Source organism: Rutilus rutilus, assembly GCF_951802725.1.
Source record: "Rutilus rutilus genome assembly, chromosome: 21".
NCBI classification, from domain to species: Eukaryota; Metazoa; Chordata; class Actinopteri; order Cypriniformes; family Leuciscidae; genus Rutilus; species Rutilus rutilus.
The window spans coordinates 22,721,588-22,746,962 of record NC_140226.1 but is presented as its reverse complement, the minus strand read 5'-3'; the positions used below and the strand labels follow the sequence as shown (position 1 = coordinate 22,746,962).

Genomic DNA, 25,375 nt, shown 5'->3' with positions numbered 1-25,375 from the left:
TATGTCCTTAGAAGGGCGCTGGCATCTGCACAGAGTTTGCACATTTTATAGTTTGATTTGGAGAAGCTTCCTGTTACTGTAGTGCACAGCACTTCTATTAATGTCCGCTGAGAGTCATGCGTTCTTACAGAGAGGGCTTGATGCACAGAATTCACACACCACATTCCTCTCTTACTCTTCTATTTCATATACAGTACACCACTGCTATGTAAGCTACAATATGTATTCATAATTTGCACATTATCAGTGGCCCAAAGTCCCAAACAGGCATTAGGACACTATAAAAATGAATGAAACTCATTGCACTATATGCCAGAATATCAAACACTATATATATATATATATATATATATATATATATATATATATAATTTCAAGTTATTGCAACATAAAGGGCTTAAGGATGATTTGAAAAGAAATGTTGATACAGTAACGTATGGATATTGAATATTTTCACAAAAAGAGGATGACTGAAAATGTCATTCATAATGGTTACTATGGCCCTGCAATAACATCTTCCCAAAGAAATAGGCTTTGCCTTTTTTTCGTGAAATTTTATCATCTGTTTGGTTATCTAGTATGCCTTCAGTAGATAAATGGAACAGTATAGGCAATGCAGGGATGCAGTCCAGTAATTCAGACTATTCATACTTTACAATGTACCCCAACATCTCAAATCCACAGTGGCAATCATTTGAGGCATGCTCATCTCAGTCCCATTTCCCAAACTTACATAGAACAGCACATATTTTCTCCTGTCTAAAAGTGCTGGAAATAAAAAAGGAAAGCAAACTTACTGTACCAGACATAGGCTGAATACATGCTTCTAAATTCTTAAAGATGTAAAAGCATAAGCTTAAATGACTGAAATTAATTTAGTAGGCAAATACTATTTGCCTATGCATGTATTTATTTAGAAAACTACTCTTAATTATTTTACTATTTTTATTATATTAATCTTTACTTACTTATTAGTAAAATGCAAAAACTGTAATAATAAAGAATAACTGTGTCCAGGCTGGCCCTCTAACATAAATGGAGACATGTATTGTAAATTTACTTTTATATGCATGTAATATTCTATTCTACGTTATACACTATGCTTACATTAATCACACTACTCTATATCATAAACAAACAGTGGTTAAAATATATCTTTTTTAATAATGAAAATAAAAAAAGTCTCAGGTTACGACTGAAACTGGTTCCATAAAAAGGGGAATGAGACCCTGCGTCTTGGATCGATGCTATGGGGAATGCCATTTGAGTTGATTTGATAAACTTTATCAGCTTGACTGGTGTCTAAAGCACGTATACACACTCCAATTTCCTTGGCTGACGACTGTCACACTTATATGAAGACGAAGAGAAGAACGGCAGTCCAAATTACAGCAAAAACTTTAATCACTCAAAACCAAAGAGATCCACACAACAGGCTAAGGTGGCTAAGATGCGAGCATGCGCTCTCCATGACATGATGACGAGGAAGTATCAGCAAAGGATTAATTGATTTCTAGTCCTTGCTTTAGCTTTACTACTAGATATATTTATGGAGATGAGAAATAAAAACCTGCCCTATACGATCAACTGTTCGGCCGAGCTTTCGATGTTGTTATGGAAAGGCCGAAGCTGATCGGTTGGTTTTTGTCACATGACCTGCCGCAGAATGCTTGCGGCATTCTGAAAAGTTGAGATGTTTTCAACTGAGCGCCTACATTTGAAATAACGAATTTGCACGTGCATAAAACACGATATGTGAACGGCCCCTGACTGGTTCAGTTTTGTTTTTATGATAGTGTATTTGCCCGTGCAAAAGTGGACAAATCTTTTTTTTTTTAAAATGCACTGTTTGTGGACTGTGATTTTGAGCTGATAAGTGACTAAATGTCACAGAGGCTATTATGTATGGAAGACTAAGAATGCAGGATTTGTTGTAACACCTTATAAACCAAAAGAATAAGGAATAATGTAAATGAATAAATCATTTTAAAATGGACCAATGAGTAGACATTTAAAATTGTTGTGCAATTCTTGTTTTATGTTAAATGATTGATTATTCATGTTAAATGTAAAATTTTAAAATAAAATAGAACAATAAATGAATAAATCGTAGGCCTATATTAAAATAAATAGACATATGAGACTGTTTATTCACATGTTTAAAACATAGTTTAATAAAGCCAACATTTAAAAACATTTTGGCAGTTTTTTTTTTTTTTTTTTTTATCCATTTGAAAATCTTGTTAAAGTATGTTATTATAAACTCGTAGGGGCAACAAGTGAACTTCCGACTCTCTCCCACGCCACTCAAAGTAGATGTAAGATGGGCTGTCACTGGACAGTAAAAACGACCGTAGGCTATACATCAAAGCGGTAATGTTTGCACTTAGGTTTTATTACGCATTTAGGAGAGTATTGCAAGAAGTTGCTTACATTAACCTTACTTTCTAAAAAAAAAAAAAAAAAAAAAAAAAAATACAATCATGATTTTTCATGAAAAATTATGTTAGAATTGTAGGCCTAAAATACCTTGGTATCTGCTTGTTTTCATCAATGGTATAATTAATACAATTACAATTAATTTGGTTTGTCATGATTCATTTGTGTTCATAATCAGTAAAAAAAAAAAAAAAAAAAAAACATCTTCTTACAAGAGTAAACACATATTTCATTATTATTGTATTATTAATTATTTTGAACTATCTTGAAACTATCCAAGCAGCGTTTTGCGCTCAGATGTGACGGTGGAATTAATACATTACCAAAATGTGATTACAGAATATTTAAATTATCCATCAAATTGTCATTTTCTCCTAACAGTCTTGCGAGTTAACAATAATGCCTGACCAGTAAATTACTTGGTGAACGAAGAAAACATTTTGGCAATAGGCATTGGCATTAGTTAATGCCTAAAAATGTAAAAGTTTACCTTATAAATAGAATTTAATTTATTAATTTTTAAATTCGTCACCGGAGTGAGTGGGAACATGATTTACTGAAGCGGTTCTTCAGTCAATACTTTTTGAATGGCTTGTCAACTTTCCATTCTTCCGCTGCGTGATTCTAGTCAGCGCTGGATTGTTGTCAGCGTGAAACACATTTTTGAGCATGTGAATGCTGATTCTTGTCAGCGCTGTATTCTAGTCAGTGCTTGAGCGCTGGAAAAAATAATAGAGTCGTTGCAATAAGAAATGATAAATAGCTTACATGTCGCATTAAACTGGCAGATTTTAGAATGTTGTAGGCAATTATTTTGCAAGTAATTACATGTTTAATCTTGTCTTGCCTGGATCTTTGGTGTAAACTCGTGAACGCCGCCCATGAACACCTAAATGCCCCCCATTAAAAAATCTTGCTTCCAACGCCCCCCATTGTTCTCTGAACACCCCCGTTGAAAACCACTATACTAGACTCTCATCATTCTATCGAGAATCAGGCGAGAACAGAGTCTGCTGCCACGAATGTATCGCTATGAGTGTCCACTATCCCTCGAGTGATAATCAAGGAAGAACAAAGCTTCGTACCAGTCTCTTTCAGCTAGTCTCGTGAATGTATCATAATGAGCACATGCAGCTTCCTTGAGGAGTCGAACAAGCTCCTCCAGCAGTGCTTGCCTTACACACGCACACAAAGTTTCCTGAAGACAAAAAGGTTGATGACGATTCAGTTTTCTCTTTATCTATTAGTGGTCACAGTAAAAAAAAAAAAAAAAGATATAAAATGAAACAACTAAAAAAGGTCCACGCATTGTGAGTTGAAATAAACTTTAAAAAAGTCATTTTTTCAGGTATGAGAGATAGAAAGAAAAAGAAATCGGATGACTGGAGCTGTTTTATGAAATGACAAGAACAGGCTTTAGCCATCATGCCATTTAGAGAAAAGCTTTCTAAAATCAGTGGTTTGTTCACTTTGTTTCCCCACTCCAAATGACAAACATGTGGAGGCCCCACACTGTGAGTGGATTACATTTTGTGCAATACAATATCTCTTACAGCTGAGGTCAACAGTTCAGCTTCCACAACGACTTTATTCAGGCAATGATGCGAGCCCAAGCCTACCACATTTTGTCATTCTGAATTTCACGGCTGAGTTTCCCAAACTGAACCAATTCCTGCTGACATGTTGCCAATGGATGAGGGTTTGATAGACTAGTCATGGCGGTTATCCCACACTCGCGCTGTCAGACAGGTGACGGCGAGCAACAGTGTGCATTTGCAAATCGATTTTCAGCAATACGGGGAGAACAGGAAAAGACGTTTGCTGAAATGGAATCAATTGTGTATGCAAGTGGAAAGAAAAAACAGATAAACGATTTACTGAAACATTGCAACAGGAGGCGAAGAACAGTCCCAAATTGCCAAATTGCAAATAAATGTACTGTACATTGCACAATATGGTATACCACACTGCTGTGTACACATTTTAATAACAGCTGTGTATCATATTGACTCTCTGCTAGTAAGCTGTAATTGTGTAAATGATTTATGTGTTTCTCAACAATACACTGTATAGCTGCAACATGTCTGAAGTCTACATGAAATGGAGTTTATTCATTATAAATGGATTAGATTATGGATTAGATTAGAGGGGGTTATATTAATTTAATAATTAATATTAGTATAATTATAATAGCAGTAATCTAATAAAAAACTAAAATCCGCAGAAAGGGAAAGTAGTTTCAGAGTAAGTAATTCAATATATGATTATAAATGAATCAAAATACCTTTTCTTCAGAATACCATCCACTGATGAATCATTTACAATAAGACAAGAAATGTGCATTAAGAAAGCAAATAGGACCAATTTAGATTTCATGGTCAAATAAACATGATTTTAAGAATGGATTGCTTTCTTTCTGATGCTGCTTCATGAATTAAATGGGAATTGAACATATGAATCAATGACAAAATTATACAATCATATATGAGGTCATTTCTTAAACCATTCTCTGAACTTAAGACCAAATACAAAATTAAACCAAACAAAGCAGTTATAGCACAACAGCCTTATGAGACTTCATGTTAAAACTTTTGAATCAGCTGTGTTGACGTCTGCATCATTATTAAGGGTCTTAAATGCACACAGAAGACAACACTTTACAGTGAAGACGTTATGACTGTTTAGCTGCACGAAACATTTGTTTCTGACCTGTGTAGGAAATTGTTATGCAACACGCAATTACATGACATTACATGACAACAGGCTTGTGTATAGATGAGCGCGTTAAAACCTATTAATTAACAAGTCCCCAGTGAACCCTCTTTACAAATTTGTGTCCAATATTAACTAAAGCAATAATGCAGTTTTTTGTTCTATTTTGGTGAATTTCTTAGGGGACTAAAAGCTGGGTTTGATGCATGAATGGTGATCGTACTTTGAATTGCACTCAGGACTTTTGCATGAGCATACCCTCTTTTTCATAAATTAATACTATTGGGAATAAATTAGTTCTCTGCTAATTAGGCTGGCAGCCAGTTTTGAATGCCATGCTAAGCGAACATCGAGCATGGAACGCTGGCACTGTGTCATCCGAGGAGAGAAATATTCCTCTATTCTCCAGCGCTTATCCCAGTTCCACACCACTAATCAGGATGCCAATTTTATCCCCTCATAACGAGGATCCACACTGCTCTTATATTCCACATCAGAATCCTTATTTGCATATGAGCCGTCCCAGTGTTTTGTCACTTTGAATAACTAACTGTCATCCAAAACACTCTCTTGCAGCAGCTTCTTAAAGCAGCTTCTTAAAGCATACATCAGTTCTACTTAGACCTCGTCCAAGTTGCAATTACTTATCGCTGGGCCCAGATGGAATCTGTGGGCTTTTATTGCATTTTCTGCACTTATTTTAGGAAAACTCATCTAAATGGATTTAAACGTGGTAAAATGTTAAGAGTACTACTTTTATTTGTAGCAGAAAATGTAATCAAATTAGCCAAACCGTTGAATAAATAAACATGCAGTGTTAGGCAAGCTACTCAAAATGCAGCACTACATGTTACACTACTAATGAATGAATGAATGAATGAGGCTTCTGTACATATGAAAGCATATGATTCTGTACACGCTGCTGTGAAGAAGAATCCTCTCGAGAACTTTTTTCTAACCTGCTACTTTGAGAATCAGAAGAGGACAAGTTGGGTTGTTACTGTCAGGGTTTAACTGCAATTATCCCTTCATTAAAATATATTAGATCATTAATAATCAGTCAGCCTTGCCACATTTAGATGCAATTAAAACTTACTTCACTCCAAGGTGTTGGGAGTCCAAGGTGCACGGCAGCCATATTCACCACATCTGCTTAACTAACATGACGATATGTGAATCCATCATCAAAATCTGATCTCAAAGGCAGAAATAACAGTCACACCAAAATAAAATAAATAAAATAAATATCCCTCTCTTATTTTACAAATAGAAGCTTTAGCAACTGCAAGCCAGGCATTTTATGAGACCGAGAAAACTTGTAGCATTAAAGAAATGTCACGTCCTAATGAGAGAGGCTCAGCTGCCGGTGCAAAACACTCCTGAGAAAATGACAATATGTGCTCAATTGACACCCTCCCTATTTCTACCTCCCTTTCTGTTATCGTTGCTCCCATCAAACGCATTGGGAGCAACGACAAGAGTGCCAATTGACCTTTACAATCCGTAGCTGTTTGCCTCCTGCGAAAATCGTAAGTGACGAGGTTCCGATTCTGGTCACAGTCATTGGTTTTGTGGCAATCATTGTCCGTCTTGCATGAATCGGTGTGTACTTAATTATGGATGGGTAGTTTTTTGCCGGTACATGCTCTGAAAATGAATTCAATTAACCCCTTGACTGGTGAACATTGGCGGTGTTGTGTGGAATGTGGGGCTTCCGTGTCAACTCTTGACAAGTGACAGGAGATAATTGAGTTAAAGTGCATTAAAAATATTCCAGTTATACTGACATTTGGCCTGGACACTAGATATTTGCCTCACTTTTTGAAATGTCACACCTCTGATTCCAGTTATTTTCTGTGGCCATTATTTATTTCTGGACCGAACACTGAATTGCGCATAATTGCATCAGACACACAGAGATTGTACAAAGGGACAGCCGTATTACAGCATACCTTGACACAATGGCAGTGGACAGAGAAAGTTCCCATAGTGGAACTGGAAATGTGGTCATTTTATTGAGAGAGACAATAAAAAAGAGGGAAGAGCGTTATTGGGGAAAGAGGGCAGGATTGAGAACATTACAGGCCAGTTACTGTGCGTGCAAACTATTTGGGCCAAAAAACAAAAAACAAAAAATAAACTGGGCTGCTCAAATAAACCGAAAAGTTCTGATAGTTCAAGATTAACTTAATAAAAAAATAAAATAAATAAAGTATCATAATTGCAACTTTATTTCCCACAATTGCAGCTTCATATCTCCCAATGTTACTTCATATATCATATATATATACAGTATATATATATATATATATATATATATATATGTGTGTGTGTGTCATATAGGCTATGTATATATATATATATATACACACACACACAGTATTTCAGATGTCCTCAGGCAGTTCATTTTCAACCTAGTATTCCATCAGAGAAAAAGTTCAAGGTCAGTGGCAGTCAGCCCGAGCGCTGGAGCGAGTCGCGAGTTGTGGTTTTTTAGGAGCAATTAAACTGAATGCTAACAGAAGGCTGAGAACTATGTATGCGGAAAGGATGATGCTGGGGTCATCTTGGTTATCATTGGAGACACAAGCAGAGATTTCTATAGGGATCAAACTCATCCTTCATGATGAAAAGATAATGCAAAGTTATATTGCAGCTTTATGAGTGGTTGAATGGTTGTCACTAAAATAAAGAAATGTAACCAGTCACATGACATAGATCTGTTAAGCTATTCACAAGCACTTCATTTCACAGTGAATAGTCCCATTTTAAAAGGTAAATGTGTAAGTCCACGTAAAAGGGGCATGATTGACTTAATGGAACCCAGAATGACAGAATAAGTACAGATAGCTGAGATAAAAAAAAGGTCTTTCCAAAGAAAGTTAGCAGAGGGCACATTAAACTTGAAACATGGGTTATGAAAATTAGATTAAGACCTTTACACAGCACATTCTGTACAACTGTACATTCTTTACTGTCCTTCAAACTCTTGTTTATACATGTATTTTTATGCCTATATCTATCTAACTATATAACTGAAATCAATCAATAAATGAATAAATAATGGGAAAAATACATAAAATAAATAAATAAATGGCACTTGCACCATATTAAATGTAGTGTTCATCATCTAGAGATAAGCTTTGGGTGAAAATATGAATATATTATATAATATACTAATATATAATCCGTTAATACTATACATACTATTCCTTTTGAACTACATATGTAATTTGTCAAAGTATTTTCTTGTCTCCTCCACCATGATGACAAATGAAATAGGTCTATGCAAGTCAGATCTCAAACCAAAGTATGTCCAGATGGATGTATATACTGTCCAGAAATGAGCTTCTACTGTTTAGCTTTTAATTTTGTCCAGAAATGATATTATCCTGATTAAATGCCAGGGAAAATAGGGGAAAATCCAAGGGGTAACTTAACAGATGGCACTCAGGCATTAACCTCTGCACTATTTGTTCTGTGACGAGAGGGCAGAGTTTCATTTTATTACCAATATAACAGAGTAATGCAGATTTGAAGCGCTTTGACAGAACGAAATCCAGGGCAATCTCTCTGATGGACAACCAACCCCCTTCTCGCTTACTCACACAAACATACTCGCTCTCTCTGTACTATCTCCATACTTTCTCTTGCCCTGTCATAATTCCGCCTCTTTCTTTTCCTCCCTCACTCTTTCAGCATCTGTCTTCATGCCTCTTTTATCCCACCTTTCCTCTCTCTCTCTCTCTCTCTGTCTGTCTCCACCCCCGCAGTTCTAGCACTTGCTGCAAGACCCGTTCAGCTGTCACAGATATAAGCAGACATTATCCACTGGCATACATTTGTGCCTTGGACTTCTGCAAGTAATGACTGCAGCATTAGGATTACCTCTGGACCCCCCCTCGACTATTCAACTGCAATCATTCTGTCTGTGATGGAGGGGGAGGAAGCAGCCTTTATCACACAGGGAGAGTTGACATAAGTTAGAGCGGTGGAGAATGAGTCATCAAATACAGTTACTCGTTCTGAGCGGCTAATGCTTATGCTAGCTGCGCTTCTGCTGAGCAGGAAATGATGGCTTCGTTAAAGAGCTTGTATCTGTCATTAGAATACTTCCACATGCAATACATGCAGCTAACAGGGAGACATGTAACATATATGGCTGCTTCAAATGGAGATTTGAAGAACGTGTTTAAAGGGACAGTATACTCAAACTAAAATTCTGTTTGATTGCTCACTTTCATGTCGTTCCGAACACGTTTGACTTTTTTCCTCGGTGGTACACAAAAGGAGAAATGCTAAAAAAAAAGTACTGGTCATTTTTTTCAACATAATTACAACAAATGGGGAGCTTTAAAGTCCCCGTGAAACCGGAAATTGCAAACGACTTTTCTCCAGTGTTGTGATGTATTTCCAAGTGAAACGGAATATTGAACAGAGGGCAGGGTTTTACTTCAGCGCTCCTTCTCTCCATCTCTGCTCATAGCAGACTAACGGTTTGAGGGGAGTGGTTAAGCGTTTTCAACCCAAGCCGTTAAACTGTCGTCATCAGAAAAGGAAAACCATTCCAGACTGGAAGAAACTTTTCAGATTTTGATTAAAGATTACCACGGCAAACAATTTTTTTTCTGTGTATTAACTTGCACTGATTAATTGTTCACCACAAGACTAGTAATATGCGCCAGGGATGGAAATTAGCACCCGCCACCAGCCAAATGCGGGTGATTTTGTGTTGTGGCGGGTAAACTCGCTTCACCTACCGGCCACCGTGGCGGGTAAATAAAAATATACTGTTTCACACAGACGGCGGACACTTTTAGAGGACATACGTGTACGCTGAAATAAAGTCTTTCACCTCAGAAAAACGGACTTTCTTGTCCTGTCACGTCAGCCGTTATCCTGAGCTCGTAGCGAACACTCTTCAATTGCACGCGCAAATGCGGCGGCGCGCGCTGTGTATCGCCTCACTGTATATAAAGTGCAAAATAAACTACGAGCATGCAACGCCGTTACGTTGTAAATTACACAAAATAAAAGTAATGCAGGGATGATTTTCATACTATTCACCAGGAGCAGTTTCCATGGTTCATTAACAGTTATTGTTAATATTGTGTATTCACCATGGCAACTGTCGTTTCCATATTAACCCCAAAATGCCACTTTATTTTTCTTTGTGTTATTTTTTATATTTTTAAATGACTCTAGTGGCTCATACCAACATTGTATTAACAAAAACTAGTTTGGGACTGCTATTTAATAGCTTTAGCATAGGCCTAATGTTTATTTATTAGTACTAGTCTTTACTATTAGTCATATTCTTACAATTTATGTTAAGTAAAGGGGGACAGTACTTGTGTGTGTGGAAATAGCCGGTTTCAATAAAACTACTTGTGACTTGTCATATTTGGCTTTGACTTTGACTGAACATTTGCTCTCACTTTGCGGCAAAAATATTGGGATATATATCGTATATCGATATTCAGCCTAAATAATAGGGATATGACTTTTGGTCCATATCGCCCAGCCCTAGTTTCATTGTTGGGACTAAAAACCTAAAACTGGAAGCCATAAAAGACCACGAATCATTCAAATGCCACATCCAGGTAAAAAAGAGAAATATATATAAGAGAGAAAGAGAAAATGTCAGTATTTCATTGAGACTTGAGATTAAATAAACTGCTTAAGTATTGTAGATCTTGTAGTATTAATTTTCACATGCAGTTACACATTGTCGGTTAAAAACAAGAAAGTGGCTGGTAAAAACATTGAGTGGCTGGTAGATTTTGAAATCCACCAGCCACAGTGGCCGGTGGACAAAAAAGTTAATTTCCATCCCTGATATGCGCTAACAAAGTAAATAGGGTCAATTTTGATTTCATGTCGACTTTAAAGGTTCAACAAGGATGCAAATGCACCATGAAAGTGGACCATACAACTTGTGTGCTATATTCCAAATCTTCTGATTCATACAATGGCTTTGTGTGAGAAAGACTGAAATATTGTAATGACCAAAATGACGCTGTCGTGTAAATGAACGGCCAAAACGCATAATTTTTTTTCCCATTTATAGTTGAAAACAGTGTCGTGTAAATGACCCCATAGGCTCATTGGAAAAACGTGCCTCTACCAAAACTTTTGCAAAAGTATAAAACATTCCTATACATACAATACATTGCATTTTTTTCTAGATGAAAGAGGATTACAAACAATTTCCCAGGATAACAAATTATTGCTTAAAGGTGCATTGCGCAACTTTTCCTGTTAAAAATACCCGTTTTCTAACCCATACATGCTTAAACAATTGCCTGATGGGCTGACTGAGCCCTTCTCTGATCACTGCGATTGCCTCTATAATCCTGTACAGTAAAATAAATAAGAGGGATTCGGGTCGGAATCTGAGACTGGGCGTGACGTCATGCGCGTTCACGGCACGCTCATATGTCTGGCAGGTTTGTGTATGCGCCGACGCCGCCATTCTCCGTAGAAAATGGATTCTAAGAGACCGGCTTGTAGTTCATTTCAAACACCAACGCAAACTCCACGTAAGATAAAAAATAAAAAGAGAACTTTTGTCTAGTGCAACCAAAAGGTCCAAATTGGAGTCAGACAGGCGTCGGGGTAAGACGAGAGTAAACATAGGGAAGGCTTTCAACAAATGGAGAGATCTCCGGTCTGCTCTAGGGCTCAAACGGGATCCTCAGTTGGCTTTTTTCTTGATAAAAAGGTAAGATATATCCCATTCTCTAATGTCTGATACGGCCAATAATGACAATAAATGACGATCCATAAAATGTGTAATGCTTTAGCGTAAGCTAGATAAATGTACAATCGGAATAGGTTTTACTAACTTACCATTGTCAGTGATCAGGTTCAGAATGATTGTGATATAAAATGCTGATATATAAGTTAGATACTTAGACACAAATTTTGAGCAAATTACTGCTTAATTACGATGTATTGCTATTGGAATATGCTACTTAGCTGATCAATAAAACAGGCTAAACCCCTGCAAATCTTCGGCGGATTAGCCTGTTTGGCTTTTATGGTAACGTCATAGTGCCACTTGATTGTTTATTACCTTGAGACATTTGGGTGTACTTTGTTGACCGACTGTGTATGGTATGGTATCATGATTACAATTTTGAGCTTTTACAAAGTTATAACTTATATTGTTCATGAACGTGTTTCCATAATAATAGTCATAAGTGGATACAGTAAACACATAACACAGTTCAACATGGAGATAGATGGGAATAAAAAACGAAGTTTTCTACTACCCCCATTTTTTCCCTCACACATAAGTGTGTTATTTACTCAATTGCCTTTCCTTTCACATATTTTAAATTACTTGCAGATTTAAAACTTTATTACCTCTGAAGACATTATGATTGTAAACAAAAGATTTGTGCGGCTGATGCTCCTTGGGTTATGACCAGCTCGAGCTCGTGCAAGCGTGCGTGTGGTCCGTGAGCGTGCACACCTCTGGTTGCAGTTTCGCTTGCCGCCAGAGGGGGCGTAGTTCTGCGAAAACTCAGACTCTCGCGCAATGCACCTTTAATAATGACTTATTTCCACACAGTACCTTGCAAAATACTGTTATGACTTCAAAACACATTTACCACAGTGCAGGGGTGGGCAACTAAGATCCACTTTATTGCATTGTTAAGCTCCAACCCTAAAATACACCTGAACAAGCTAATCGAGGTCTTCAGGTCCTATAAGAAAGCTACATGCAGGTGAGTCTGGTCAGGGTTCGAGCTAAACTCTGCAGGGATGTGGATCGCAAGGGCCAGAGTTTCCTAGCCCAGCCATTGTCATTATTTGTAAACTAATACAGTTTGACATTTGCATTACATAACCAGCTCCATACGGTCCTGTGAAACACACAATAAAACTCAAAGCTCAAGACTTGTGGAAGCACAATAAAATGGCATGACTGTTTCAACAAATGCGTTTTTATTTGAAGTTTGTTTTAGGGTATGTTCTTTTTTTGCTTTTGTGTCCTTTCTGAATCTTAAAAACTCAAATCCCCATTCATTGTAAATGCTTTCAATAAAAGTGACCAGTAAATTCCTCAAAATTTCTCTGTTTGTGTTCACAGAAAAATTGAATTCAAATGATGATAGGATGTATGGATGAACTGTAAGCAAATTTCTAAAGGACAAAATTCTGCTGTCTGCATTAAAACAGAAACATAAAAATTGAACCGCCAAGCAAAAACTAAGATTCTAAAAGGCATCCGTGACTGTACTTCACTGGAGAGTAGAGCTTTGAATTATAATATCATGACCTAAAAAGCAGGTGACAAGTGACAAGCAGTTCCCTGACCAAGAAAATGAATCGATTTCAAACAAGCTCTCATTTTATGTAGAAAATAATAATAATAATCCTAGAGCAAAGTATGATAGGGTTAAGCAAATTTCACAAGACACTACAGCACTTACCAGATCTTGTGTTCATTAGTTTTCACTAAGCCAGTGCAATATGCAAAGGTCAGGATTATTTGATTCAACTAAATAGGGCATAATGATCACACATGCTGAATTGATAGTAGGGTGTAACAAAAGACAAAGCTCGGGCAGAGCGGGCAATTACAGAGAAACAAAATAAAAAGCAGTGAATCGTGACTAACAAACAAAATCACTGACTCAGATCACAACAGGAAACACACAAAGGCTATTTCAGACCAATCTGGCCCTCTAGACAAAAAGAGAGTCTGAAGACATTAAAGAAGTAAAACGCTGACACAAGATAGTATTGTGAAGTGTTATTTAAATTTTTTGTGGATCTATACAGTTTTAGCAATTATATCTTAAAGTGCTGAGCGCTTTTCAGCCGGCGCTACATTGTGTTCCTTCATGCGCACGTTTTAAATGAAATCTTCTAGCACAATGCATTGTTAATTAAGGTATACATAGAGGTCATTTAAACTTTTTTTTTTTTCAGTACAAACACTATGAAACATGTTTAAATGCATGCAAAGTCCTAACATTTTCCACAAAGCAGAACTGTCATACTGTACATGTACGAACGGTAGTTAAGTGTATGAGAACAATATACTCAGCAAGGCCAATTGGACCACATGCAATCTGCCTTGGGAGGAACTGAGATTGAATATGATTGTTGTTTCTAACACGTCATTTAGGGTGCAAGTTATTATCAAGATGGATATATAATAGATCTTCCTGACATCGTTACAAATGCCAGATACTTAATTAAAATCTCTTCAGACACTTTAAGTGAAGCGTATATCTGTAATCCACCATACATCCTACTTGCATTATGGCTGTAATTAGATATTCCATGACATCGTGAGCTGTAGGGGAGAATAAGAAAACGTAGCCACAGCCAGAACATGTTTTTCACCTTCCCCGTAGATGAAATGATGGTTAACACTTACATCTGACCCTCTCGTGTGCCTGTCTCCGAGTCAAACCGAGTCAAAGTCCTCTTCAGCAATTCATTCATGCTATGCTATGCTGTGATAATATGGAATGCATTACATTGCATTAACCTCTGCACCTGCGCTAATTGAATCTGCGAGCCTTAATGAGACACAGAGAAAAGATCGGCAATGTGCATCGCTCACCAAGGTTGTCTGTAATTACAATTAATGATGCCCCTATACTTTTTCATTTATTTCTCCAGAAAACTAATGGTTTGCCAATCAACCACGACAAAAACGTATGTTCTAGCCTGAATGTAAGTTAATTAGGTCCAGCTAAAGTGCATGAGCAACAAGCAAGCCCAGTACTTACACAGCACTATGAGCTCCACGATGGCCTCTCTGGGTTTGACGTTGAAACCGTTGTACTGGCTGGTTTGGCAGCGGTACGTTCCGGTCATCTCACGGGAGACGTTGACGATGCGCAGAACTCCATCGTAACTTTCGGTTTGCATGCTGCCATCTGGCATGGGCGCCTCCTTATCAGCACGGGACCAAAGGATGATGGGTTTGGGTTTGCCGGAGACCAGGCACTGCAGCTCTACTGTGTCGCCCTCCTGAGTGGCCAAAGGTGACTTTCCTCGTGGGACGGTCAGGTTGGGTGGAACTAAAAGAGAGTAGATGATGATCAAAATGTACATATTACATATTTTACTCCACAGTCCTTGGAGGAATGTTCTGGGTACAAGTCGACAGCATTTATTGTATAATGATAATAACCAGAAAAAATACATCTACACCACTAAAGTTTGTATACTATACTACTACAAAATTGTGACATAAGTATAATTTTTGCAATGATTTTGAAAGTGTTTTATACTCAAAAAGGCTGCATTTATTTAATCAAAAATGCTGGTTTCAATTTTAATCTATTTTACAATGTAATTTATTCCTGTGATGGCAAAGGTGCATTTTCAGCAGCCATTACTCTAGTATTCAGAGTGACCTGAATTTTTTTTTTTTTTTTTTTGCATTTTTTTTTAAATATATCACCAATTTTGTAGTGGGACTACTGCTCTAGGTGAATAAACATCTTGTCACAGACATAATATCTGTATCGGTTTTGCCAGTACATCAATAGAGACATCTTGTCACCCACCAGGTGTCAGGTAACTACGTTTCTGGCTGGTTTTCGCCGTCAAACATCATAAACGTATGCAGACGACAGGAAGGAGACAAGTTTATGTTCTTCTGCTGATTCCAGACAACAGTCTGGCAAACTACCCGCTCAGCTCCATGTAAACAAGGATGTTGTCACCTTCCTTCTTGGTATTCTAGCAGGACATTGTGTGAAGGTTACTAGGTTTACAGGCCTTATCGCTGTTGTGTTGTCATGACGACAAAAGACAGAATATCATTTTACACACTTTTCTATCACTATAGTCTCATGTTAACACATATAATATGCGTTTTGTGTGGCTATGCTATTTTTTGCCTATAAACAGTATATATTTTAATGTTTATTGCCAAGTCTCATTTACTTAAATTGTAAGTGTTCTTTCTTTAACTAAGGGATAAAAACAACCTTATTTTCTGTTGTAATGGACATAGAAATGTCACAAATGCTGTCGACTGACCCTACAGTACCTTGTATTCAACCCATACCATTCCTTCAAATGTTTCTAGTTATACTCAGGATGTCTAGGTGCAAGGGAATCTTAGTTTTCCACATCAAATCCTCAATGACTGAACAATTTGTCCAGAATACTTTCTGCCAACTTTTTTGATTGAGTCCAGGCCTTAGAAACAGCAGGGTCAGGTTGTGATGACATGATCTGTGAAACAGGACAACTGAAGATGTCTACAGTTCAACAATGCCACAGACACAAAGCTTCCTCTGAAATGAGCCACTCGGGTGCTGCATAGGCCCCTTCCATTAAACACACTGTAAATCTTGGCTTTACTATGTTCAAAGTATCTGGACATGAATTGTCCAAGTCTCCACAGCCCACTTCACAAGCTCCATTAATAAAAGAGCTGCATGAAAATAAGGGTCCTTGTTGGGTAGTGAGCATATCACTTGATTGTGTTCTTCTGGGATTCTCTTAAAAAGTGGGAACAAACTTTTTTTTTTAAATCCTATTTTAATACAATACAAAAACCGGGAGGTCATAATGAAAGCTATCATGCACGTATGAGATGTGCGGTATGAAAGAGGATGACAAAGACAGATAAATACTGTACAGTGGAAAATAAGAACTTTTTTCCTCTGGATAAAAAATAGAAATCTACTTTTCTCTCCTCCAGAAGGTGAGTGGGAAAGACTGATTTATATAAAGGGATGGTAATGAGTATAGCATGAAAAAAGACGAGAACAATGCTGAATGTATTTCCGATTGCGACTGCAGGGGGCCTGGTGGGAGAGAGATCTTGCGTCTGCAGGTTGATTAAGCATGACTTCTTTTGCAGACCCAGGGCAAACAAACAAACAAACAAACAAACAAACATAGGATATTTTGCATAATGAAATGAGTCAGAAAATAAATCACATTATCCATTCTGTCAACATTAAAAGCCTAAAACAGCATTATCTATGTTTTGTGACAGAAAAAAATATTTTAGATCTACATTTGTATCATTAAAATGTCATCAGTGGGGGAGGCTGAGATTATTTTGTTTTATTGAAGCTATAAAGCCGTAATGTGCCGAAACAGTCGGTAAAACAATAATAAATGTAATCACCATAAAAATGTTTTAATAATAAATAATTTTAAAGTTTTTTTTTTTATTTCAAAGAGTGATGGAATCCTACCATTAACCCCGTTTCCACTGCAACTGTTTCTCATTTACTCAGTAATGCATGCACGATTTCTAATTAATTCATTTTTATAATTAATAAATCCATGTTCTTGTAAGTGCCAAGCTGCTTAAAACATTACGGTTTCATCTGCTGAAATTCAAAGACTGAGGTTCTCAGCAAATCTCTTTGAATCCTCATGGCAGTGATATTTAACAGATTCAGATGTATGACCTTCATACATATAAACAAACAAATAAATATCGGCATATATTGAAAACAAAGTAAAAAGACATTAATGCATGAGGTCAGTGGTGTTTTGGATTCCATCCTGGGGTGGGCATTTGGATATGTGTGGCAGGCAATGTGTATATACATATTAAGTATATATTTTATATATATTTATATAAATCTAACATATATATATATATATATATATATATATATATACTTTCACGTTTCATGAGAAACTATTGAAAAGTTTCTCGTGTGCAAAGGATTTTTTTTGCGTCCTCACGCATTACAATTTACAGTTTATGTATAATAACCTATTTCCTTTGTGCGTCACTACCATTTTACTATGAAGAAAATGAAATTATGGATGCGCATGAATTAATAAAGATCTATTTGCTCAAAGTTTGGCCTTCGTTAGGGCAGTACGTCATATTTCAAGGCCTTATGGCCGCTTTAATTTCGTTAGGGCAGTATTTGGGTCAATGGCATGACGTGCATATTTTGTGTCCAAGTGCATTATTTTCTTTTAAAATAATTTGATAAATTCATGACATATGTCACTTAATTCTATAAAATCTATTTATATTTAATTCATTTTGAGTACATTTTAATAATACATGTTTTATGTTTTATTACCTTAAACCCCCAAAATGTCAGGTGGTGCAACTGTCCAAACAAGTTGTGTCTGAAAATGGTGTCTTAATAATATATATATATATAAAAAAAATAATAAAAAAAAATAAAATATATATATATATATATATATATATATATATATATATATATATATATATATATATATATATATATGAAATATATATATATATATATTTGAAACCTTTCATATAAACACTTTTTCCATGTCATGTGGTACAACTACAGTATACTGTATATACATACAACTATTTGGTTGTACCACCTGACAATTTTTATTTTTATTTAAACACTTTGAAATGTTATTTAACATCTGAAACTTGTTTAAACACATTGTTCATGACTAAAAAATATGCATCACATCAGTTTTGAAAAGGTTTTTTTAAAACACCTTTTTTGAAGATTTAATTGTCAATGACCCATTTATATTGTGTCATATAAAACTTAAATGATAAATTAAAAAATATTGGTACAGTAAAATGTACAAAAAATGTTGGATTGTCGGATTTAACGCACCCTTACAGGTGGCGGAGAAATACTGATTTTCTTCATTCAATTCTAGTAGCGCTTATTGTGAGCAGAGCCATAGACATAAAATACTTTAGATAGTGTTGTGTTATATTAAGGGGAGGCTCACGCTTCATTAAATGACAAAATAATAAGTAGCTAAATTCAGCCTTGTGCTAGACAAACTGCTCTTGCGAAATTTGAGCACTTTTTATCAGCCCAATGCACCCAGCCAAACTGCGGCATAGTAAAATAGCAGTGACGCAAAGGAAATAGGTTATAGTAGGCTATAATAAGAATAAGAATAGCTCACCAGTGGTGGAGGAGATGTTAACGTCTATGCTGATCTCTGGTATCCCTCCGTTCTTTAGTGAGGCCACACAGGTGTAAGTGCCAAAGTCAGTAAACTTGAGGTCGATGATGTCCAGGTTTGTGGTTCCTGGGGCAACGTCTGGGTCAGTCTGGGTAATGACCATCCGCTCTGAGCTACGCAGTGGACGGCCGTTTTTAAGCCAACTGAACATCAGCTCCTCGGGCGGCGTGGCCTCCACCTGACAGGATATCTTCACCTCTCTGCCGATCTGGATGTTGTCATCATTATGATAGGGGTCTGGTGTGATCCAGAACCGGCCCTTCTTCAGAGCTGTGTGGACAGAATGAAATGCAACCGATTTAATAACAACAATAATGTTCATGTGGATATTTTGGCAAATTTTCGCCCTTTAATTGTTAGAAAATACACTCAAGACACACTCTAACTAGTTTATTCCACAGGAGATTTTTTTTCATTAAGTTATTTAGGACTGTCACGATTCCTCGATTCAATTTCAGTGCTCAATTTTTGACAGATTTGAATCCATGAAGTGCATTATTAGACCTTTATCACTGCACAATATATTAAAATCATAAAAAAAATCATAGTATAGTGCTAGTGAAATCACAAAGGATGCGATTCAATGAATTAAATATATTGTGTATTTAACAGTGTTGGGCTGGGTTAACCTTAACGCTACGTCGTTCTTAAGTTACACCTTAAGCTGTACCTTATCGTTAATACGTGTTTCCCGAAACGTCCTTAGTTAAGTATACCCTCTGTAAGTCATACGTTTGGAAGGTTGGTCTGGACCACTCTTAGCTTTACCTTATCACTGTTGCAGGTCTATAGCCTACGAATATAATTCTGAAATTTTAATACACCCAGACAGTGTTCAATTAGGCTAATTCAAGTGTTTTCATGCAAAGAATAAAATTGTCATTACACTGATTGTTGTTAGATTTTTAATTATATTATTATACAATATTATTAATTTAATTAAAAAGCGCATTTAAAGGCCAGTGAAAGCATAGGCTAGTAAGGCTACTGTCAGTTAAGTCCTATTCGGACGCTAATATTGTTTCTCATGGGCTCGTACGGTATTTTAAACATTGACAGGGGTAAGTCGGTGAGTTTAGTGCCGTCCGAATCCATAATATCAGTGTTTTTTCTCACCCAACCCGCGTAAAAATCCCTGGCCAAATTAGTACCTACTGTTTTTTGACAAACAGGTCGTGTGGTAATTTAATTGCCGTCTGAATCCACATCTCTGAGTTTACAAGAAGAGATTCAAAATCCACTGTTTAAATCCTTTTTGATCACTGCTGAGCACCGTACGTAAGATGTACACTTTTATTACTGAAATGCTGGAAAGTATTTACAAGAACAATATTTAATCGCAGCTCCACCTCAGTGAACAAAAATGGGAAAGAGAAGAAAGCACATAAAAATTTGAAACGGTTATTATGGCAGCAATATATGATACAATTTAAAAATATGTAGGCTAGGCTATTATAGTTTGGATTATTTTTTATAATATCCCATGAGTCCTAATAAATGCAATTTCAACTATTTCTGAAGTGCTTCTTTTATAAAGAACACCGCTGTCTCACATAAACAGCCCCTGCACGAGAGAATAATTGATTCTCGAGCCATCGATAACAACCAATTCAGCACCATCGCCACGGACAGCACCCAGTAACGTCGCACGTAAGAAGGCACATCTTAAGCAACTTCCTAAGGTATGGTTCGGGGAACACGCCTAGAAATGGTATACCTTCAGTTATACCTTAAGAGTCTTCGTAGCGTGCTTTTTACCAACAAAATTTTTGTTAGTAACAGACCAAAAGTCATTTATCATTAAAATGTCCACCACAGTATAATTTCCACCATATTTCCAGAAATATATTTAGTTTTTTCGAGTTCATTGGTGGAAATTACATTGATGCCAATGACATTTGGAACATTTTGGACTCTTTTGCCTTGCTAAGGATAATTTAATTACTAACATTTTACATAAGTTAAATAAACACAAACAATATTTTCACACTTTTGGCATAATTTACAAAATGACAGCTTGATTGTAAATAAACTTTTATTATTATTTTAATTTATTATTATTATTATTATATTTCTAATTAAAATATATTTAAAACACTAAATATGTTTTAGTATTATGTAAAATAATACAATTTTAATATTATTGTGACATTATTATTGATATTTGCATCGCTTCAATCATATTTACCTCAATTTTCTTCACACTTTAAATGTCTCATATTTCATCTCAAGCATGCTCTGCATTAGGGCTGAACGATATGGACAAAATTTCATATCTCGATTTTCATGCCAGATATCTCGATATCGATACAATACGATATGACTACGGGGTTCGGTGAAAACCAAGCATTTCTCAGAAAAATAAAAAGATCATAATACAAAAAATGTGGAAAGTATAGTTTTATTTTTAAGAACAAGTCAACATTAACATAAATGACCAAAAAAAAAATACAAATCAAACCTTTTACTGCAGCTCTGCTTTAACAATAAATAACAAATGCAGCAGCTGGTGGAACATTGAAAGTGCATTGAAGGGGCAGCTGACCTTTTTCCTTTTTTGTTTTCCGTTGTTTTATATATATATATATATATATATATATATATATATGTGTGTGTGTAACACACTGATGTCTATGGAAGAGGTAATAATAATCCTTTCCATTATAATTCGACACGTTTTATTCATATCAGATACACATTGTGTAAGTAACTTCAGTGTTTACTCTATTCTATTCCCAGTTCACCAGCCACTTACTTTTAAGTATTTAGGGAGAAGTGGATGAATTCAAGTGTTGTAAACATAGAGGTTGTAAATCCAACAGATCCGATTCTCTGAACTGCGTCTGCGGCACAAACTAACACGGCGGCGCCCATCACGCATACAGCTCAACTAACGCGATCGTTATAAAGGTGTTTAAACAACAATACACTTCCACTTGCATGTATTTGACAATCGGAATATCAGATATTTCATGAAATAGCTAACACATTTGTGAATATTCTGAATAAAAAAGGAAAAATGTCATAAAAGCAGATCATCATTCATTCAGCGCTGTTGCTGCTGCGGTGTGTCACGTGACAAGCAATGACGCGTCACTATGGAAACGCCGCCCCCCCTCTCACAGTATAGTTTCCACGTCCCTGTGTGTGCGCGCTGGCTTTAGCTGTGCATTCAGAGGCACTCGTAAAACTGATGTTTGTTGTGACTGCCAGAGTTGTATGCAGGGCGAGCGCGGAGAGGGGGAATCTATATCGTCGATATCGTTGCTTTTTTCGATAGTAATATCTTGAAAGTTCATATCGAGATATAGATACGATAACGATATATCGTTCAGCCCTACTCTGCATTGCCATTGTCATCTATAATAAGCAATTGCAAATTTTTCTTAAAATAAAAGGAGCAAAAATCAAAGAGTAAAAGTAAAATATTTAGTTTTTTAAATCATTTAAAAAATGTTATATTAAATATTTAGTTCATTTAGTTCTTATATGATAATATGATGATATTCTTTTATTTATTTTAATTATTGGTATGTAAAAGTACCTGAGGTTGAAGAAACACCCATTAATAAAGGCACTTTCCTTTTTATAAAATATCGGTTTGCTCAAGAAGCAGTAACACACTGCACATTTTCTTATCATAAAGTCTCCTAATCTCTTCATACAAGATTTGTACTGCATGGTTAATGATGCATTAAATGCAGTGCGTCAGTTTACACAGCTAAAAGGTCTTTCCTTAATGTAATTTCAAAACAGTTTAATATACTTTTCCACAATTCATCCACACCACTGCTTTTGAAGTCATTATCACTGTGACAAGCCAGTGACATAAACATGACAAAACACAAAATGTTAATAAAATACCCATAAGCTATTTTTAAGGAATGGAGGTGAGAAACTATCTTAGCCAGTGAATACGGCACAAATAAAGCTGCATCTTAAAATACATCATCCCACTATCACCCCGAATAAGGTGAGAAATAAACAGAGGGCCCCTCAAGACACACACACACACAAAAACGTGAAATTATAAGGGATTGTCAAGGAGTCGCGCACTTTCTCTGTTCGGAGGAGAACAGACGTTTCCTTCCACAGAACCTCAGTCCTTTGACACTGACATTGAGAAGAACTCTGACTCAACCACACTGACATCTACAGAGTTGGAAATGATGTAAGAACGGCGTGACATGACACACACTTTCCACACTACTCCACACATGCTAATGACTTAATCTTTGCAAGGCTGGATTGAGAGATCTTGCACACTGTGAACTCACATTCAGAAATAACTCCAACTCAAAGCCACACCAGACTGAACAGCAGCTATTTTAGGATCTTTATGAGTTAAAACCACACAGTAAATAAGCCGAAACCGCAACCCGCCATTCACAAGAAAAATTATCTTTTGTAAAGTCGCAAAGTCAACATGAAATCAAATATATATATATAACATTTTGAAATAGTCTCTTATGCTAACCAAGGAAGGCTGCATTTATTTGATCAAAAAATCACTGACCTTATATATCAATAAACCTCTCTTCACCTGTCACAGAGACCAATTTGATCAGTTCCCGATGGATAAAATCAAGTCCTGCCCTACACTTTTTCTTGTTCTTTTGGGAAATGTCACATTACCCAAGGAAATGGGTTGTGAATGCAGTTTTTCTAAAGTCACGTTGACTTCAACAAAACACAACTGCATATTTATGAGATTTTGGAGGTTTCTTTTTTGTTTTACTTTTCATTAGCGCTCACTGCTCTCTTTTCAACAGGAGTAAAGGGGTCAGAGACACACAAGCAAATGTCTCCCAATGGGATCCCAAGTCTCAAGCTAGCCATGAGCCAAAGCAAAACACCACAAACTCATTTCCCAGTAATTTTTGAGAATGCTGTGCATCTGGCCCTAATTATTAATCAGTGACTGAATTATTTAAAAACAGCTTTTAGGAAATCTTATTAACCAGTTGCATTAATTCTGCACATTTTACAATCTGTTACAATCTGGACTGCTAAGAGAGGATGTTTCAAGGTGGACTAAGGCGGATATTATGAGATAGATGACAAAGAAGAGCTGTAACTTTGCAGGGTTGCTTTATGCAAGGTTCGGCTCGGCTGGCCTTTCCTTACTGGTCAATTTGCGACTTAATCAATAGCTGAATATTGTGGTGAGATAGCTGTGCGCTGTTTGGTGAGCCCATAAAACGTGCAGGGTGTTAATGCTTTCGAGTCCAGTTCTGTCATTATCAAAAAGCACTGCAGGTAAGCAATTACCATGAGACAAGCTGCTTAATCTTTCCAGGACATTTAAAGTCAGGTTGCAACACGTTGAGCGTTTGACTATGATTTCTTACAGTAATCCGCTGTAATAACATCTCTTGAAATTTCAAAAACGCTTAAAATGGAAATCCAACTTTTTGCTTCAACTTTTAATGAGCTTTCCAACAGAAGAATATATCAAGGAGCTCCTAAGAGACAACATAATGGTTTCTCTCCACCATTTGCACCTGTGTTTTGTAAATGTTTTATGAATCGTCTGGGAAAGAATTAAGACATCACCTCGAATTACTGCTAAGCTTTTTTGCATTCCAAAAAACACAATAATGATGTTCAAATACGATTCCTTTCTGGCATCAAACATATGCAGAAGATATTGATGGATGCATTTCAAATGATTTTGTTCTAGAAGAGTCTTTTCTTTGTGATATTATAATGAGCTAGTTATTTCCTCAGCTCAGCACCCACCACAGATCATTGTCAACACACTTGTTGCATTATATGAAAATCAATAATCCTTTTGACTAGCCCTGCATAGTCGTGCAATCAGAGTGAATAGATACAGTGAATGGTTGAGAAAAGTCTTTTACTGATGAATATGTGGTGCCACACACAATCACTTTTCTTTACTTATATCATCTTATGCAACCATGGGAATTTATAACAGATCTTTAAAGTGTTTTTCTTCATGGCCACATTTGCACTAGTCAATTGCACCTTTTTAGACAGCAAAACTGGAGTTTCAGACTTACTCTGCAATGCTGAATATTGCAGAAAGGATTTGTCATTTGGAAATGGAACATTGTTATTTGGCACATACTAATCAGTGAATTTAAATTAATGTCTTTCATAATCAAAAATATACTGATTATCATTGCCTGGAACGTAACAAGCGATAATAAACCAGTTCAATTCAAACAATAGTTTTTCAAACAGATATAATGCACTATGCACTCGGTCTCATTCACAAACTGTCAGAAAAAAAAACTTTTTGCACAGA

At 36.3% G+C, this 25,375-nt stretch overlaps 1 protein-coding gene across 2 annotated transcripts in view; it reads right to left on the bottom strand.

Annotated features, from left to right (window-relative positions):
- Window positions 1-25,375, bottom strand: part of mdga2a (MAM domain containing glycosylphosphatidylinositol anchor 2a) — a 145,905-nt gene that overhangs the window by 39,274 nt on the left and 81,256 nt on the right. For both annotated transcript variants that reach the window (XR_014625770.1, XM_084393785.1), the window contains exons 7-8: window positions 19,042-19,371; window positions 14,910-15,203 (exon numbers count right to left, since the gene is read on the bottom strand). Coding sequence is in view for 1 of the 2 variants with exons in the window: in XM_084393785.1 (XP_084249911.1) it covers window positions 14,910-15,203; window positions 19,042-19,371 (624 nt within the window). In the remaining variant the exon portion in view is untranslated. The remainder of the gene's footprint in view (window positions 1-14,909; window positions 15,204-19,041; window positions 19,372-25,375) is intronic.